The sequence below is a fragment of the Hyperoodon ampullatus genome, assembly GCF_949752795.1.
Source record: "Hyperoodon ampullatus genome assembly, chromosome: 9".
Taxonomy (NCBI): Eukaryota; Metazoa; Chordata; class Mammalia; order Artiodactyla; family Ziphiidae; genus Hyperoodon; species Hyperoodon ampullatus.
Window position 1 is genome coordinate 32522372 of NC_136922.1, and position 17849 is coordinate 32540220.

The following is a 17849-nucleotide window of genomic DNA, read 5'->3' on the forward strand; positions in this document are numbered from 1 at the left end:
TGGTAAGTTTCCAACATCGGCAGCTCTCTGGCACTTTCCTGAAGATAAGAGGTATCTCATTTCCCACAGAGTCTTCAATAGGCATCTAACATCTTGGGAACTGTAAACTTTCCTCTTGTTGACAACAGCAAAAACTCACAAAACCTAAGTAACAGGGTCATTGCTAAGGCTAATAAGTTTTCAAGATCACAATAAGAATCCACCTGCTGACACAGGGGACACGGGTTCGAGCCCTGGCCCGGGAAGATCCCACATGCCACAGAGTAACTAAGCCTGTGTGCCACAACTACTGAGCCCGCATGCCACAACTACTGAAACCCGCGTTCCTAGAGCCTGTGCTCTGAATCAGGAGAAGCTACCGCAATGAGAAGCCTATGCACCACAACAAAGAGTAGCCCCCGGTCACTGCAAATAGAGAAAGCCCATGCACAGCAATGAAGACCCAATACAGCCAAAAATAAAGAAAAAAAAACTGCAAGTATCTTTCAATGAAAGCTTATTCATCTCTACCTAAAAAAATACCAGAGAAATAAAGAGAAGTTAAACAAACAGACCCAAAGAGGCCTGATGGTTTGTTTTGTTTTTTTTTTTTTTGCGGTACATGGGCCTCTCACTGTTGTGGCCTCTCCCGCCGCGGAGCACAGGCTCCGGATGCACAGGCTCAGCGGCCATGGCTCACGGGCCCAGCCGCTCCGCGGCATGTGGGATCCTCCCGGACCGGGGCACGAACCCGTGTCCCCTGCATCGGTAGGCGGACTCTCAACCACTGCGCCACCAGGGAAGCCCTCAGGCCTGATGGTTTTAATAGCTTAAAGAATCACTTTAGAAGAGATTTTTTAAAAAATATTAAGAAGAATTAACAATGGAATGTTCTTGTGCTTATAAATCAGCTAGGTTTGAAATGAGGTTCACCCACCTTATCCAGGGCCACCTGAACCACAGCTTCACTCTCAGTGTCCAGCGCTGAGGTGGCCTCATCCAGCAGCAGGATCTTGGGGTTGCGAACCAGAGCCCGAGCGATGGCGATTCTCTGCTTCTGTCCACCACTCAGCTGGGCCCCTCTCTCTCCAACCAGGGTGTCAAATTTCTACAACACAGAAACCCCAGGAGGATTAAGCAACAGAATAAGCTATCTCAGCTCAGATGACAAGATGGCAAGCTGGGACTTCCCGGGTGACGCAATGGTTAAGAATCCACCTGCCAATACAGGAGACCCGGGGTCGAGCCCTGGTCCGGGAAGATCCCACATGCCACGGAGCAACTAAGTCTGTGCGCCACAACTACTGAGCTTGCACTCTAGAGCCACAACTACTGAGCCCTCATGCCGCAACTACTGCAGCCCACGTGCCAAGAGCCTGTGCTCCACAACAAAGAGAAATCACCACGATGAGAAGCCCGCAGACTGCAACAAAGAGTACCCCCCTTTGCCGCAACTAGAGAAAGCCCGCACACAGCAACGAAGACCCAACGCAGCCAAAAAATAAATAAATTAATTAATTAATTAAAAAAAAAAAAAGATGGCAAGCAATCCCATAAACAACCCAAGCCTCACAGGCAGTATGGTCCAGTTCCTTAAACTTAGTAATAACCAACCCTAATTAAAAAAGATATGTATGTCTACTACTAGTTGATGTTGCTAGAGCTTTAAAATCTGAAGTCATCTTGATTTCCCTTCTTAGGACGTTCCTCCAGTTTATAGTCATTTCCTAACTTCCTATGCATCAGGCCAGCATTTTATAACCCTCTAGCATGACAAAGATAGAGAAGGACTTACATTAGGCAGTTTCATGATGAAGTCATAGGCGCTGGCTTCCTTCACAGCTTTCTCAATTTCATCCATGGTTACATTTTCACGGCCGTAGCGAATGTTCTCAGCTATCGTGGTAGCAAACAACACAGGTTCCTGACTCACCACACCGATAATTTCCCGCAGATACCTTACATTGATGGTCCTGATGTCCTGTCCGTCAATACTGATCTGAAATAAAAAGTAGGTGTGATATTCACACACTGCAGACTTGTGACGTATAATCTGCAAAGGTAACTCAGTGCCGCAGCATCTAGTTCAGCAAGAGTCATCTCACCACGCCCTCCGTGGGGTCATAGAGCCTCTGTATCAGCTGGACCGTCGTGCTTTTCCCACAGCCGCTGTTTCCAACCAGTGCCACCGTCTGCCCGCTCTCTACCTTCAAGTTGAGGCCCTTCAAGATCTATCATGATGAATGAGAAATAAACTTAAAGGCAATACACAGATTTTGAGACTATGAGCTGATAGTTCAATTCAAAACTAGGTTTAAATATACATTTTTTAAACAATCTCTAAAGGGAAGTATCAGAAACTCTTCATCCAATACACTGTTGAATCACTAATTAATCATTTATCACTGTACCTTAACTTCGTTTCGAGATGGGTAATTGAAGTGAACATTTCTGAATTCCAGATTTCCCTTAATATTATCGGGTTTGTGCCCGTTCTTCGAATAGCTGTCGATGCTTGGTTTCTAAACAGAATAAAATTTCAGAAGATGAGTAGGTTACAATAACTACTTTTAGTGACATCTGTGGAGAGTTGAATAAAGTGATAAAGAAAATCGACTTTTTTAGACAGATAGATAAATGGCCAGCCCAGACTTACGTTATCAATGATCTTAAAGATTTCATAAGCTGCTCCTCTTGCATTTGCAAATGCCTCAATGCTTGGAGATGCCTGTCCAATACTAAAAGCCCCAATTAATACAGAAAAGAAGACCTGAGGAATGTGAAGGAAAAACATCAAGTTACTTAGTGTTTAGTACATTTTTTCATACTTCTTCTAACATCGCTAATTAAATTTTTAAATGGCAAAGGCAACATATCAATACTGGCTGTTAAAAGGATTTTTAAAGTTGAAGTACTTTACAGTTTAGAATGCTGAATTAGTCTTACCGGCTCAGTGAAACAATAAATTCTATATGACTAGAATATTTTTATATGTCTTCAATGGCCAAGAATTTTAGTTTAGGTCATCAGTAGGGTACAGTGGAAACAAACCCTATTATGGGAGTCAGAAGCCCAAAGTCTGAATCCTGGATTGAGCACTGACTGGCTTTATGTCTTCAGGTGATTCTCCTAGATCTCTGGGCTTCAATTTCTTTATTTGCAAAAACAGGCAAGATTCTATCTATTTTCCCTACCGGGCAACCTTAGTGTTCTTGTATCAAGTGAAACAGTACATATGAAAATATTTTGTGAAGTATAAAGCACACATTCTTTATCAGATGGAGCCTTTCTGCCCTCTACCAGACTGTATTCTCTTTGAGGTCTGATGAACCGTTTATTTTCTGTTTTGTTTTTTTTTTCATTTTGCCCAAATCAGTTTCTTATTGGTAGACTTGATACTGTTTTTCTTCAGGGATTAAAGGGAACTAATGTCACTATTCATTTCTTTCTAAATCACACAGTAGTTATATTACCCAACAACTTACATAGAAGGAATTTTGCTAAGTGATTCTATACTCATGTTCTCGGTTAGTCCATTACAACAACACTAAAAATTATGGCACCTTATTCCTGTCATTTCCATTTTGCAGAAGAGGTAATAGAGTCTTGAAAAGTCTAGGTGGCTGAACCGAATCATACAGCTAATAAGTGGCAGAGCCGGAATTTTTTTTTTTTTTTTTTTTTTGTTGCGGTACACGGGCCTCTCACTGCTGTGGCCTCTCCCGTTGCGGAGCACAGGCTCCAGACGCGCAGCCTCAGCGGCCACCGCTCACGGGCCTAGCCGCTCCGCGGCATGTGGGATCCTCCTGGACCGGGGCACAAACCCGCGTCCCCTGTGTCGGCAGGCGGACTCTCAACCACTGCGCCACCAGGGAAGCCCCAGAGCCGGAATTTGAACCAAGATAGCCTGATATCAAATCCCAGGCTCTTGCTCGCTATTCTTTGCATTTAACAATTCTTCGAAAATATATTCTCCAACAGTCAAACCAACACTACTAAATTTCACTGGCATTTTAATAGTGAGTCATCTCTTAATATAACATCACTTACAGTGAGCACTTGTCCAATAGAATATTCTCCTGAGAGGACTAAGGAGGTCCCATACCAGAATGCTAGAGCATATGATGCATAGATCAACAGGAAAGCAGCACCCATAGAAATGTTGGCTGTAATAGCTTTCTTTATTCCAATTCTTTTAGCTTCTTCCAAATTTTTGTTGTACCTGGGAGAAGTAAGAAAAATTAGCACACATACCTGTAAATCTTATGAAACGGGTCAATACAGCATGATGGTTATTGCATACACAGGATGTGCCACGGCCTGGGGGAGGTGTTTCACGTGTATTTTCTCCTTTTGTCCACACACTGATCCTATGATGTTAGTATTATGTTAATCCCTTCTTGTACAAGACGAAACTGAGGCCTTATGGAAATTAAGTAATTTGTCGAGGGATGCTCTTAAAAGCACCTTCTCTGACTTTAGCAATAGTGAAATAAATGAAGTAATACTTAACGAACTTCCAGAACTTGCATCGTTCCATACATAAGACAAAACAGAAGCTTTGAAAACACTTGTGTTTTCCCTTTAAAATCTGCATGTATTTTAAATGTACTAATGAAATGAAGATATAATGCTAGAAAGTGCTCAATATAGGTGAGTCCTTTAAACCTCTGACTATCAAGTCTGCTCCCCGCCCTGCTTCTCCCTGGGCCTGTTGGAAGAACCAAATGAGAAAATACATGTGTGAGAGCATTTTAAGAGCTCTGAATTGCCATCTAAGACTTTTTACATGTAAATAAACTGTCTAGTTTATCTCACTTCCACAGATGTTTATTTTAAAAATCACTGACCTGAAAAAATTATTTGGCTTAAAGTATATAATAATCCATCACTATGTATCAGTGTCCCCCTCCTCAGCCTTTCTCTACGTTGCCTACTACCCATTCCCTCTGTCAATGCTTCCGACGTTGGTCCTGTCATGGCTACTCACTGCTGGAGGGAGGGGCTCTCCCTGGTGGCTTGGGCCACCCAAGGCCTTCTGGCTGCCTCAAGGACGGAGCAAATCAAGATCTCAGTACTATAACCCTGTAATCTGTTCACAGCACAAAACTCTGTACTACATTAGCCAAACTTGGAGAACACCTGTTAATAATTCTTACAGCATATACAGGGAAATACACAAAAGAGGGCAAAAGCAAGGAAGCAAACAAAAACCAAAGCAATGTTAGAGACCATTGACAGTTATTTCTCTCTCTTTCTAATCACTAACACTCCCAAATGGCAATTCAAGTACTTTTTAAGCCCTGGGAAACTGGTTAATTTCTGATATTCAAGGTAAGTAAAGGAGATGGCCTCTGTAACTTTACCTTCATTTGAAAGGAACACGGCAGACTGTTTTCCTTAAGAAGAGAGATGTGGAGATAAGCAAATGGGGCCCTAATTTAAAGAAAAAGAAGGATCTTTGCAAATATAGAATCATGGTAAAATTATTAGAGAAATAGGACAGATTATAATTGAGCCTTAAATCTGTCCTTATCCTCTTAATCACAACTCCTTGCAGGAAGAGGTGCTCACAATTGTTGACATGAAAGAATTTATTTCCATACAGAAGGTATATTTTGAGGTCTTTGATCCATAAACACATGACTATGTAAATATTATGCAGTATTATATTTATTTTTTGGAGCATTTGTCCCATTCGTTAGAATGTAGAAGCAGAGGTCAAGCCTTGCTCAGATATGAGCATGCATTCTTTCTTGCCTTCATGCCTTTTAAAAACTACTTCACCAATAACCAGTTACCAAAGCATGGCCAAATGAAAATTACAGAACTACTGCCTAAAGAGCAAATTGAAACAGAACTTCATGGTGATAAAATGGTAATATATTTAGAGTTTCTCCCTCCAAAAATGTAAATCCCAAACTTGCCAGTTATAATCTTTGACCAAAAAATTATTTTTGAGAAATGTATTTCGATGGTTGATATATATCCCTCCCACTTTATGAGGTGATTTGATGTGAAAGTATTACTAGGCATAAATTATACATGATGACATTTAAGTAACTTTAATGCTATGAGTCACACCCTGTTATTTCCTTCATTTCAGTTCTTGCTTACCAAGATTAATGTAGAAATCATTTCACTGATATGTTGTGTCCCAAGCAGCCAGAGGAAACTTTTGCACAGGCAAAAGGAACAAGGAAGAAAATCATTTAGATGCCAGAAAAGATAAAGGAAGAAAAGGAGAGGGTAAGGAAGAAGGAAAAACAAACAATACTACTTTTACATAGGCTTTGATACACATATAACACCAGATATTAAAATCATTAATTCATTATAAGCTTTAGTATGAAAATGATAATGCAGGATTTCCTAAAAGGGGCAAAGTTACATAATAAAACAATGACATTTAGAAAAAAATATTTTTAAATAATATGAAAATATATATCAGTGATGCAAATAGCCCCTTATGAGAGCAAGGAACAATTTTTGCTAAGCAAAGAGAAATCAATACTAACAGGTCAACATATGCAAGACACACATGAGAGAAAAATATATTTAAATGAAGGAGAATAAAACTATTGTATACTACTGAATTAAATTCACTCTAAATTGTGAGAGACTTTGAGAGATCCTACTATACCTGCTAATTTCAAGAGAAAATCAGACTAAGACCTTAATTACTTGTCTATGTAGAAGCAGAGAAGGGAAGAGCAAGAACTAGGAAGAAAACTGAAGAATTCTATTTGGTCTAAGGATAATTTTAACAATTCTACTTCCAAATTAAATCCTCAATCTAGGTACTTATCACCCTTCTCCTGGACTACTTCAACAGTCTTCCGAGCAAATCTTTGACGGCTCTCATACATTCACCAGACCAATTACAGGCAGAGACATGTTTTAAAACGTAATGTAGATGGTCACTCCCTTGTTTAAAACCCTCAACGGCTTCCCTGTGCCCTTCGAGTTACATCCTAACTCCTCACCAGGGTCTGCAAGTCCCCTTGTTCCGGCCCCCACCCACCCTCAACAGCCTTTCTTCATCTCAATCTCCTCTCACTCAACTGAACTCCAGTCACACAAGCCTTAGGATATTTTCTAGAATATACCAAAGTCTTTGCCACCTCAGGAAATCTGGAAGACTCCTCTATCCCTACCCCTACTAGAGCAGGATTTTCCTCATCCCTCAAGTCCCAGCCTCCATGAAACCACCTCAAACGTCCATCATGCCTTCCTTGACCACCACTGTTCAAGTACCTTTGCCCTCCTTACCCTCATGGGCACACTCTTGGATTGTTTCATAGCACATTTTCAAAAATTCATGATTTAATTCATGTCTTTGATGATTTCTTTCTTATCTTCCTTACTACTTTCCTGCCTCCCTTCCTCCCCTTTTCTTCACCTTACTGTTCTGACTGGGGATCACACGAAGGCAAATATCCCCAGAGCCTAGCACAGTGCATGGAGTGTGTTAGATGCTGGATAAATTTGCTGAATGAATTGAACTTTCAAGAAATGGCCAAGCTGGAAAGAACCTTAGGCCATCAGGTTCTAGTCTTGAGTCTACTCTTGATCTTCAGGCAAAACTAACTTCCAGTTCTCTAGAGGAGAATGACCTTCCAAAGATACGTTCCAGTAACTAATATCTTCTGAAGAAATGATTCTACACCTAAAATGAATCCTTGAATATACCTGTGTAAGCCCCTTTGCTTATTCTTATAATAAAAAGTTGATCAAAATCTTCTCTAAAACAACAAAAAAAATTTGTACCTAATTCCTTAAAGCACTCCATTTAAAAAACCTCAATTCCTTTAAAATTTCAGTGAACTAAAGTGATCAGATTTATCTAAGTTCTGAATATTGGACTTGACTCCTATTATGTCCTTTCCCTCCTTACCCAGGTCACATCACATACATCATTATCGTTTTTCATTGCTAGCAATAATATCTTCTCAACTTATGTTCTTCAAATTTTGGATGCCATTAATTTAAAAAGTATTATAGGGACTTCCCTGCTGGCGCAGTAGTTAAGAATCCACCTGCCAATGCAGGGGATGCGGGTTCGATCCCTGGTCCCGGAAGATCCCACATGCTGTGGAGCAACTAGGCTGAAGAGCCACAACTACTGAATCCTGAAAGCCACAACTACTGAAGCCTGTGCACCCTAGAGCCCACATGCTACAACTATTGAGTCCACGTTCTGCAACTACTGAAGCCTGCGTGCCTAGAGCCCGTGCTCCACAATGAGAAGCTATCATAATGAGAAGCCCGCGCACTGCAGCAAAGAGTAACCCCCACTCGCCACAACTAGAGAAAGCCGGTGCAAAGCAATGAAGACCCAATGCAGCCAAAAAAATAAAAATAAAAAATAAAAAGTATTATAATTTTGTTATTTTATGTAGCATTAAGAAAGGAGTATAGGAGGTGGAGTCAAGATAGCGTACTAAAAGGACACAGAATTCGCGTCTCCTCACAACTAGGGCACCTACCAGGCACCCCTGGGGGACCGTGGACACCTAAGGGGATGGGAGGAACCCCCGGCGACCAGGTAAGATGTGGGGCGTGGGGAGAGTGAGGGGGGAGGAGAAGTGGAGGCAGGACAGGACCAGCACCCCTGAGGGGCAGCTGGGGGAGCGGAAGGGATCCAACGCCCGAAGGGGGAAATTGGGGGACCACTGGGAGGGCAGAGAATCAAAAGGGAGAGCAGCCAGGTTTCCCCTGCCACTTGAACCCCCAGGAACCTGCTGAGGTCCCGAGCCTGATCCTCTGCACATCTAGGCCCCCTCCAGCTGCGCAGGTCCTGAGAGAGTGGGAAGGAGGAAAGGGGGAACAAAAATAAAGGCCAGACCCCTGGGACCAGCACCCCTGAGGGGCGGCTGGGGGAAGGGAGGAGTTCCTACACCCAGCGGGACCCACCCACCATTAGGGGTCCAGCAGCGATGGGGGAGATACGGGGCAAGACAGTGGGGGAGGGCCACGAAGTAACGTCAGGTAACGGGGCCAGCGCTTTCCCTGTCCACTTAGGCAACGGGAAGCCTGTTGAGCTCCTGGGCCTAATACTCTGCCCTCGGAGCCTCCCTCCTGCCACACAGAGCCCAAGCCCCGCCCCTACACCCCCACCCAGGGCCATACCTCTACACTTGGATGACCTCAGCCTAAACCCCACCCACACACCCTCACCAGGGCCTTACCTCCAAACTCCAGAACTCAACACTCCAGAAGCCCTCCTTGGGTGATGCCTCTCCCATTCCACCAGGTCCTAAGCAGAGGCCCCGCCCCAAGCTTGAACACAGCCCCACCTAGGGCCTATCAAATGCTCAAATGTCACACCCCACCCGCTTAGGTCCCGCCCCACCCTAAACCCCACCCCTGCCTAAGTTCTACCCCGCCTAAACTCCGCCCCCATAGCCAAGGCTTTTTTTTTTTTTCTTACTGTGCCATGAGCCTGCAGAATCTTGGTTCCCAGGCAGGAGATTCAGCCCAAGCTCCTGCGATGGGAGCTCCGACTCCAAAGTGCTGGACTAACAGAGAACCTCAGAACCCAGGGAATATCAATCAGAGTGAGGCCTCCCGGAGGTCCTCATCTCAGCACCAAGACCCAGCTCTATCCAACTGCCTGCAAACTCCAGTGCTGGATGACGCAGGCCAAACACCCAGTAAGACAGGAATACAGCACCACCCATCAAAAAAAAAAAAATTAAATGACAAAAAAATATGTTACAGACGAAGGAGCAAGGTAAAAATCTACAAGACCAAATAAATGAAGACAAAATAAGCAACCTACCTGAAAAAGAATTCAGAGTTATGATAGTAAAGCTGATCCAAAATCTTGAAAACAGAATGGAGAAAATACAAGAAACACTGAACAAGGATCTAGAAGAACTAAAGAGCAAACAAACAGTGATGAACAACACAATTACTGAAATGAAAAATACTCTACAAGTAATCAATAACAGAATAACTGAGGCAGAAGAATGGATAAATGACCTGGAAGATAAAATGGTGGAAATAACTGCCAGGGAGCAGAATAAAGAAAAAAAGAATGAAAACATGAGGACAGCCTCAGAGACCTCTGGGACCACATTAAATGTACCAACATTTGAGTTATCAGGGTCCCAGAAGAAGAAGAGAAAAAGAAAGGGTCTGAGAAACTATTTGAAGAAATTATAGTCAAAAACTTCCCTAACATGGGAAAGGAAACAGTCAATCAAGTCCAGGAAGTGCAGAGTCCCATACAGGGTAAACCCAAATCGATACATGCCGAGACCCAAATTAATCAAACCATCAAAAATTAACTACAAAGAAAAAATATTAAAAGCAGCAAGAGAAAAACAACAAATAACATACAAGGGAATCCCCATAAGGTTAAGAGCTGATCTTTCAGCAGAAACTCTGCAAGCAAGAAGGGAGTGGCAGGACATATTTAAAGTGATGAAAGGGAAAAACCTACAACCAAGATTACTATACCAGCAAGGATATCATTCAGATTGACAGAGAAATGAAAAGCTTTACAGTCAAGCAAAAGCTAAGAGAATTCAGCACCACCAAGCCAGCATTACAACAAATGCTAAAGGAACTTCTCTAGGCAGGAAACACAAGAGAAGGAAAAGACCTACAATAACACACCCAAAACAATTAAGAAAATGGTGATAGAAATATACATATCGATAACTACCTTAGATGTAAATGGATTAATGCTCCAACCAAAAAACACATAAACTGGCTGAATGGATACAAAAATAAGACCCATATATAACCTGTCTACAAGAGACCCACTTCAGACCTAGGGACACATACAGACTGAAAGTGAGGGGATGGAAAAAAATATTCCATGCGAATGGAAATCAAAAGAAAGCTGGAATAGCAATTCTTGTATCAGACAAAATAGACTTTAAAATAAAGACTACCACAAGAGACAAAGAAGGACACTACATAATGATCAAGGGATCGATCCAAGAAGAAGATATAACAATTGTAAATATTTATGCACCCAACATAGGAGCACCTCAATACATAGGCAAATGCTAACAGCCATAAAAGGGGAAATCGACAGTAACACAATCATAGTAGGGGACTTTAACACCCCACTTTCACCAATGGACAGATCAACCAAAATGAAAATATATAAGGAAACACAAACTTTAACTGATACATTAAACAAGATGGACTTAATTGATATATACAGGACATTCCATCCAAAAACAACAGAATACACTTTCTTCCAGTGCTCATGGAACATTCTCCAGGTTAGACCATATCTTGGGTCACAAATGAAGCCTTGGTAAATTAAGAAAATTGAAATCATACCAAGTATCTTTTCCGACCACAACTCTATGAGACTAGATATCAATTACGGGAAAAAACTGTAAAAAATACAAACATATGAGGCTAAACAATACGCTACTAAATAACCAAGAGATCACTGAAGAAATGAAAGAGGAAATTAAAAAATACCTAGACACAAATGACAATGAAAACACGATGACCCAAAATCTATGAGATGCAGCAAAAGCAGTTCTAAGAGGGAAGTTTATAGCAATACAATCCTACCTCAAGAAACAAGAAAAATTTCAAATAAACAACCTAACCTTACACTTAAATCAATTAGAGAAAGAAGAACAAAAAACCCCAAAGTTAGCAGAAGGAAAGAAATCATAAAGATCAGAGCAGAAATAAATGTAATAAAAATGAATGAAACAATAGCAAAGATCAATAAAACTAAAAATTGGTTCTTGGAGAAGATAAACAAAATTGACAAACCATTAGCCAGACTCATAAAGAAAAAAAGGAGAAGACTCAAGTCTATAGAATTAGAAATGAAAAAGGAAAAGTAACAACTGACACTGCAGAAATCAAAGGATACTGGAAGATTACTACAAGCAATTATATGCCAATAAAATGGACAACCTGGAAGAAATGAACAAATTCTTAGCAAAGCACAACCTTCTGAGACTGAACCAGGAAGAAATAGAAAATATAAACGGACCAATCACAAGCACTGAAATTGAAACAGTGATTAAAAATCTTGCAACAAACAAAAGCCCAAGACCAAATGGCTTCACAGGTGAATTCTATCAAACATTTAGAGAAGAGCTAACACCTATCTTTCTCAAACTCTTCCAAAATATAGCAGACAGAGAAACACTCCCAAACTCATTCTACAAGACCACCATCACCCTGATACCAAAACCAGACAAAGATGTCACAAAAAAGAAAACTACAGGCCAATATCACTGCTGAACACAGATGCAAAAATCCTCAACAAAATACTAGCAAACAGAATCCAACAGTACATTAAAAGGATCATACACCATGATGAAGTGGGGTTTATCCCAAGAATGCAAGGATTCTTCAATATATGCAAATCAATCAATGTGATACACCATATTAACAAACTGAAGGATAAAAACCATATGATCATCTCAATAGATGCAGAAAAAGATTTGACAAAATTCAACACCCATTTATGATACAAACCCTCCAGAAAGTAGGCATAGAGGGAACTTACCTCAACATAATAAAGGCCATATATGAAAAATGCACAGCCAACATCATTCTCAATGGTGAAAAACTGAAACCATTTCCTCTAAGATCAGGAACAAGACAAGGCTGCCCACTCTCACCACTATTACTCAACATTGTTTTGGAAGTCCTAGCCATGGCAATCAGAGAAGAAAAAGAAATAAAAGGAATACAAATTGGAAGAGAAGAAGTAAAACTGTCACTGTTTGCAGAAAACATGATACTATACATAGAGAATCCTAAAGATGTTACCAGAAAACTACAAGAGCTAATCAATGAATTTGGTAGAGTAGCAGGATACAAAATTAATGCACAGAAATGTCCTGCATTCCTATACACTAATGATGAAAAATCTGAAAGAGAAATTAAGAAAACACTCGCATTTACCATTGCAACAAAAAGAAAAAAATACCTAGGAATAAACCTACCTAAGGAGACAAAAGACCTGTATGCAGAAAACTGTAAGACACTGATGAAAGAAATTAAAGATGATACAAATAGATGGAGAGATATACTATGTTCTTGGCTTGGAAGAATCAACATTGTGAAAATGACTATACTACCCAAAGCAATCTACAGATTCAATGCAATCCCTATCAAACTACCAATGGCATTTTTCACAGAACTAGAACAAAAAATTGCACAACTTGTATGGAAACACAAAAGACGGAATAGCCAAAACAATTTGAGAAAGAAAAACGGAGCTGGAGGAATCAGGCTCCCCGACTTCAGACTATACTACAAAGCTACAGTAATCAAGACAGTATGGTTCCAGCACAAAAACAGAAACATAGATCAACTGAACAGAATAGAAAGCCCAGACATAAACCCATGCACATATTGTCACCTTATCTTTGATAAAGGAGGCAAGAATATACAATGGAGAAAAGACATCTTCTTCAATGAGTGGTGCTGGGAAAACTGGACAGCTACATGTAAAAGAATGAAATTAGAACACTCCCTAACACCATACACAAAAATAAATTCAAAATGGATTAAAGAACTAAATGCAAGGCCAGACACTATAAAACTCTTAGAGGAAAACATAGGCAGAACACTCTATGACATAAATCACAGCAAGATCTTTCTTGATCCACCTCCTGGAGTAATGGAAATAAAAACAAAAATAAACAAATGGGACCTAATGTAACTTAAAAGCTTTTGCACGGCAAAGGAAACCATAAACAAGACGAAAAGACAACCCTCAGAATGGGAAAAAATATTTGCAAACGAAGCAATGGACAAAGGATTAATCTCCAAAATATACAAGCAGCTCATGCAGCTCAATATCAAAAAAACAAACCCAATCCAAAAATGGGCAGAAGACCTAAATAGACATTTCTCCAAAGAAGATATACAGATAGCAAACAAACACATGAAAGGATGCTCAACATCACTAATCATTAGAGAAATGCAAATCAAAACTAAAATGAGGTATCACCTCACACCGGTCAGAATGGCCATCGTCAAAAAAACCTACAAACAATAAATGCTGGAGAGGGTGTGGAGAAAAGAGAACACTCTTGCACTGTTGGTGGGCATGTAAATTGATACAGCCACTATGGAGAACAGTATGGAGGTTCCTTTAAAAACTAAAAAGAGAACTACCATAGGACCCAGCAATCCCACTACTGGGCATATACCCTGAGAAAACCATAATTCAAAAAGAGTCATGTACCACAATGTTCACTGCAGCACTATTTACAATACCCAGGACATGGAAGCAGCCTAAGTGTCTATCGACAGATGAATGGATAAAGAAGATGTGGCACATATATACAATGGAATATTACTTAGCAATAATAAGAATCGAAATTGAGTCATTTGTAGTGAGGTGGATGGACCTAGAGTCTGTCATACAGAGTGAAGTAAGTCAGAAAGAGAAAAACAAATACTGTAGGCTAACACATATATATGGAATCTAAAGAAAAAAAATTGGTTCTGATGAATCTAGGGGCAGGACCGGAATAAAGACACAGACGTAGAGAATGGACTTGAGGACACGGGAAGGGGGAAGAGTAAGCTGGGACGACGTGAGAGAGTAGCACTGACAGATATACACTACCAAATGTAAAATAGATAGCTAGTGGGAAGCAGCTACACGACACAGGGAGATCAGCTCAGTGCTTTGTGACTACCTGGAGGGGTGGGATAAGGAGGGTGGGAGGGAGATGCAAGAGGGAGGTGGTATGGGGATATACATATGCATATAGCAGATTCACTTTGTTATACAGCAGAAACTAACACAGCATTGTAAAGCAATTATACTCCTATAAAGATGTTTAAAAAAAAAAAGAAATCTCACACATTGAGAAGTAAATAAAAAAAAAAAAAAAAAGGAGTTTAATAGGGTACTCCATATACAGCTGGGACCCAAAAGTGGTTTCAGGTTAATAGTGCCCCCAGTGAATGGCAGAAGCAAACACAAATCCTTCCCGCGGAACTTGAGTTCTCAAGCCAGTCCCATAGCAACTGTAAGATGGCTCTGACTGTGTGATTTATCTGAATTTCAGAGATGATGAATTGTGAGAGAAAAATGTGCATCTTAGAATTGATGAAATACTACATATTCTCTAATTGTTCACAGGAATGCCATTTTTTTTTTCTGAATTGTCATCAGGTACCCGGAGACCTTACCATACATTATTGGTCTGCAGACCTTACTATACTGTTACTGGAATTCCTATGTAGACAATCATATCACCTGTACATAATGACAGTTTTGCTTTTTGTTTTCCAACCCTTAGATCTTTTCATTTTATTTTTATTTATTATTCTTACTCTTATTTTTTCCTTCATTTTATTATGTAATACCAGTACAACCCTGAATAGAAATGATGCTAGCGGACATACTTGTTTCATTCATTATTTTAAAGGAATGCTTTTAACATTTTACCATTTAATACAAAGTTTCCTGTGGGTATCTGGTTTATCAGATTAAGAAAATTTTTGTCAAGAATCATATGCAATTAATGCTTTTTCCTCATCCATCAAAACAAAATGTTTCTTTCTTTCAATCTGCTAGTATGGTTAATTATATTAATAGATTTCCTAAGGCTAAATCATCTTTGCATTTATGGGATCAAGCCACCAGGTTCAGGATTTTTAAAAAATCTGATGATATTTGGTCACATTGATTCATTTAGCTAATAATTTATCTAGATTTTTTGCATCTATGTTTTAGGTGAAACTATCTTACAATTTTCCTTTCTCATATACCTGCTGTCTGGTATGGTGTCAAAGTTATACTAGCCTCCTAAAATGAACCCACAACTTTCTGTATATATTTTCCATTCTCACAAACAATCTGTGTAAGATGGGGTTATCTCTTGCTTGAAGTTTTGTTAAAATCTTGTCTGTAAAATTATCTGGACCTGGTGGTTTCTACTTGGTGTGTACGTATACGTAAAGGCAAGGGATGGAGATTTTAAACTGGATTCGATTCCTTTATTGATTATAGTTCTACTCAAGTTTTCTTCTTAAGAGAATTTTAACCTATATTTTTCTGGGATATTGTCTATTTCATCAGGATTTTACAACTTATTGGTATAAAAGTAATTTTTAAAATAGATTTTTAAAAATCTGTAGCAATTCTTTCCTTATTCATTCTTATTTTGTTCCTCATTAAACTTGCAAAGGGCTTCCCTGGTGGCACAGTGGTTAAGAATCTGCCTGCCAATGCAGGGGACACGGGTTCAAGCCCTGGTCTGGGAAGATCCCACATGCTGCAGAGCAACTAAGCCCATGTGCCACAACTACTGAGCCAGCATTCTAAAGCCCACGAGCCACAACTACCGAGCCTGCGTGCCACAACTACTGAAGCCCACGTGCTTAGAGTCTGTGTTCCACAACAAGAGAAGCCATCGCAATGAGAAGCCCTCGCACCGCAATGAAGAGTAGCCTCCATTCACTGCAACTAGAGAAAGCCCACACGCAGCAACAAAGACCCAACACAGCCAAAAATAAATAAATAAAATTAATTAATTAATTTTAAAAAACTTGCAAAGTACTACTTCATTGTTTAACTGTGTTTTCAAAGAATTAGTTTATGGATTTTTGTCAACTCTGTTTCTTTATCTTTTTTTCTATTAAATTATTTATATGCTCTTATCTTCATTATTTCCTTCTTGTACTTCCTTTTCTCTGTTGTTCTTTTTCTAAGTCCTTAATTTGGCTGTTTGGTTCATTAATTTTCAGCAATTTAAAAATTTCTTCTACCAAACACCCTAGTGGTAGCACTGGACTTGGGTTCATTTTTAATGCGAAATCCTCAGTTTTAGGAAGAGATAGCTCCCTAGTCCACAGAGTATTACAAATTCAGACTCTAGCAGCACCTGAAGGTGAGGCCTGAGACTTTGATTTCTATAGAGACATGCTTTCCCCCAGCTCAAAAACTAAGCAGAAGCAGATAGGCTTTGTTTGTCTCCCTGTGCTGGTGGATGCATTCTTTTTCTGGTCCACCTTTCCACCGAGGAAAACTGGAAACAAATCCCAAGTTTAAAACCTCATTTTGGGGCTTCCCTGGTGGTGCAGTGGTTAAGAATCCACCTGCCGGGCTTCCCTGGTGGCGCAGTGGTTGAGAGTCTGCTTGCCAATGCAGGGGACATGGGTTCGTGCCCCGGTCTGGGAGGATCCCACATGCCGCGGAGCGGCTGGGCCCGTGAGCCATGGCCGCTGAGCCTGCGCGTCCGGAGCCTGTGCTCCGCAATGGGAGAGGCCACAACAGTGAGAGGCCCGCGTACCGGAAAAAAAAAAAAAAGAATCCACCTGCCAATGCAGGGCACATGGGTTTGAGACCTGGTCCAGGAAGATCCCACATGCTGCGGAACAACTAAGCCTGTACGACACAACTACTGAGCCTGCGCTCTAGAGCCCGCGAGCCACAACTACTGAAGCCTGCGCGCCTACAGCCCATGCTCTGTGACAAGAGAAGCCACCGCAGTGAAAAGCCCGCGGACTGCAAGGAAGAGTAGCCCCTGCTCGCTGCAACTAGAGAAAGCCTGCGCGAAGCAACAAACACCCAAAGCAGCCAAAACTAAATAAAAATCAAATAAATAGATTTATTAAAAAAAACAAAAAAACCTTCATTCCGTGTCTATTCAAACATTAACTATTCAGAAAGGACTTTGCTGAATAATCTCTCTAAATAGTAAAGACCCCCCTATGACTCTCATAGAGTATTTTATTTCCCCAAATAGTTATCTACCCCAACTGGTATGTTAGATATTTTGTTCATTTGTGGTTGTTTGTACCTGTCGCCTCCACCACCAAGAGAAGAGGGGCTTCATTTGATCGGATGTTTGCTAGGTAATTAAGCAAGACTTCACATTTTATTAGTCAGACATATT

At 40.5% G+C, this 17849-nt stretch overlaps 1 protein-coding gene across 1 annotated transcript in view; it reads right to left on the bottom strand.

Annotated features, from left to right (window-relative positions):
* The window catches only part of ABCB1 (ATP binding cassette subfamily B member 1), a 106662-nt gene that overhangs the window by 43145 nt on the left and 45668 nt on the right, over positions 1-17849 (bottom strand). The window contains exons 9-14 of the mRNA XM_079711496.1: positions 4030-4201; positions 2636-2749; positions 2391-2501; positions 2085-2210; positions 1775-1978; positions 917-1087 (exon numbers count right to left, since the gene is read on the bottom strand). Coding sequence (XP_079567622.1) covers positions 917-1087; positions 1775-1978; positions 2085-2210; positions 2391-2501; positions 2636-2749; positions 4030-4201 — 898 coding nt within the window. The remainder of the gene's footprint in view (positions 1-916; positions 1088-1774; positions 1979-2084; positions 2211-2390; positions 2502-2635; positions 2750-4029; positions 4202-17849) is intronic.